At 37.5% G+C, this 2,500-nt stretch overlaps 1 protein-coding gene across 14 annotated transcripts in view; it reads left to right on the forward strand.

Moving 5' to 3' along the window:
• EBF3 (EBF transcription factor 3) overlaps positions 1-2,500 on the forward strand; it is a 120,353-nt gene that overhangs the window by 82,527 nt on the left and 35,326 nt on the right. For all 14 annotated transcript variants that reach the window (XM_067000913.1, XM_067000898.1, XM_067000903.1 and 11 more), the window contains exons 9-10: positions 1-73; positions 625-751. The exon at positions 1-73 is cut by the window's left edge. In XM_067000913.1, the coding sequence (XP_066857014.1) occupies positions 1-73; positions 625-751 (200 nt within the window). The remainder of the gene's footprint in view (positions 74-624; positions 752-2,500) is intronic.

The raw sequence follows: 2,500 nt of genomic DNA on the forward strand, positions 1-2,500 counted from the left end.
TGTCATCATAATCGGAGACAACTTCTTTGATGGCTTACAAGTCGTATTTGGAACTATGTTGGTCTGGAGTGAGGTAAGCTATCTAAATTGGTGGGCTTTGAACTGTAACATTTTTCCATGAATGATTTTAACAAGCTGTCAATAGGCTATTGACACGAGGTATCATGAGATTTTATTTCACAGTGCCTTTTTAACCATGAATCCGCATGTGACAATCGTCTATACAGAAGGAGATGTACTGGAGGCACATCACGGCCCTCTAGTGGAAGACTTGCTGTAGGAGGTCTCCCAGTACAATTGGACAATTAGTGTTAAAATTACTAGAAGTAGCCTTAAGGAGACATATGGAGGCAATTTTCATATGAATGATGCCCTGTGGCCTTTCCTGCAAACTAAAACCAAGGATCATTTACAGACCTTTTTCTAAGGAAAAAAAAAAAAAAACAAAAAACAACACACACGCACACACATAGAAGCCCTATCTTCCATTGTGACAGCAAGAAGGGAGGATTTTGAGATGATGAGTATGATTTCAAGTCATTTTTGTAATTATGTAAACTGGCTGCCATCAGTCTTATCAGTGCCATCTTGATTTAAGGCATATTTTCTGTACGATTTTTATAGCTGATAACACCCCACGCCATCAGAGTTCAAACACCGCCACGGCACATTCCAGGAGTTGTTGAAGTAACTCTCTCCTACAAATCCAAACAGTTCTGCAAAGGTGCTCCCGGCCGATTCGTCTACACTGGTAAGTGCAGGTTCTTCACTCATTTCAAAATAGTAACTCTGATCTCTTAATGACACAGAGTCAGTGCAAAGCTGGAGCATTACCATGTTGTTAAAAAATAGAACCTCTCATTCTGGAAATTCAGCTGGTCTTAGCTGAACCAATATATAGCTCAAAATACCTGTTCAAGTAGGCACCCAGAAGCTCTGGTGCCTATTCAAACCTCTTGGGTCTTAAAAATGTCTCAATATCTCATGAGATCAAGCTCTCACAAGATGCTTCTTACTTCCTGTTTTCATTTCAGCCAGAAATAGATTATAAATGATATTTCCTACTCTGCTCCACCAGAAAAAGGAGTTAAGAAGTATTCAGTGTTGAAATTTTTTTTTCAGAGTATTTATCCAAGCTTCTTGAACTTCCCTAAAGGTTCAGTTGAAGTTTTAGGCAAGGGTTCAAGTAGCTGTTGTTGGATCCAAACAACTTTATCCAACCATATTCACAGTCTGGCTCTAAAAATTTCTTCAGACCTGAAACTTGGGATACAAAGTCACAACCCTGGAAATGATTTATTTATGCTAATTCTTCTAAATGCATTTGATATTAATTCATAAGAGCACAAGAAAAAGTCGGAACTTTGTGGTTTCCAGTGTTTCTAATATAAAAAGTCTTATTTGGGATAAAGTATTACTGGCTTTTTAAAAATGTGTATTACTTTTTTTTTTTTTTTTTTTTTGCATTTAAGAATGAGTTTAACAAAGATTATTGTGGGAAAAATGGAGAAATAGCAATTTAATTTATAACACTTTTGGATGAGGATTCTACATAATAAATTTGATCTGATGAATCAATCCCTCTTTTGAAAACAAATCGCCTTTAACTGTTTACTCGACAGACTGTGGGGATTCCGGGAGAGTTCTTGTTGCTTATTGGATAGATAATGCGTATTGCAGATGATGTGCAGATGATGTGCATTTTGATTAATATTTTCCCACTAGACCGCAACTGTTTCTATCTGTTAATTTTGATCTAATGGGAAAAGTGTGTTCCTGGGTAGTTTTAAGCTAGGACTTTTTAACAGTTAGCACATCAAAGATACGCTTTTCCATCAGCCTAAGTTCTGTTGCTGAAAGGAACTTCTAAGTGAAGGTAGCTTCTTAGAAAGGTGCAGTACAAGCAGGTGTGGAGATTTGTATCCTCCATCTATCCCGAAAGAAATCACAACATGAGCAAAAATAGTGCTTATATTCACACCTGTGTACTTTCCTTCTGACTGAAAAGGGAGGGAATATTTAAATTTTCTTGGTCTTTCTGACTGGGTTGTTGCCAGTGTTACCAAATGTGGTGGTATTGACTGTGGTGCTTTTGGTGCTAATAACGTATTTTGAAAGCAGACAGTATTTCATACAGTTTGCTGAAAAGTGATAACTGCAGGTGGGCTGCGTGCAGTCAGGATTAGAGTCTTAAAAATGCTATTACAAATACAGGCCAGACAAAGTTACGGCAGAATATCATGGGAAGTATGACTCTCGAGCTAAGATAAATGTTCAGCAAAATAAGAACTGAATGAATTAAGAACCTAGACTAAGTTCCAGATTTTCTAGCTGTTGTGAGCTGGTGTTATTCCACTGCATACAAGGAAGCGCTGCAGATTTGAACCAGATGACGATCTGGTTCTCTGTGCACAGTCTTTGAATTTGGAATTGTTTCATGGTAATGTCTTTAATGGATGTCTCAAGTGCAGATTTTGCAAATTTGGCAGATTTGGGTAGA

Source organism: Anser cygnoides, chromosome 7 (genome assembly GCF_040182565.1).
Source record: "Anser cygnoides isolate HZ-2024a breed goose chromosome 7, Taihu_goose_T2T_genome, whole genome shotgun sequence".
NCBI lineage: Eukaryota > Metazoa > Chordata > Aves > Anseriformes > Anatidae > Anser > Anser cygnoides.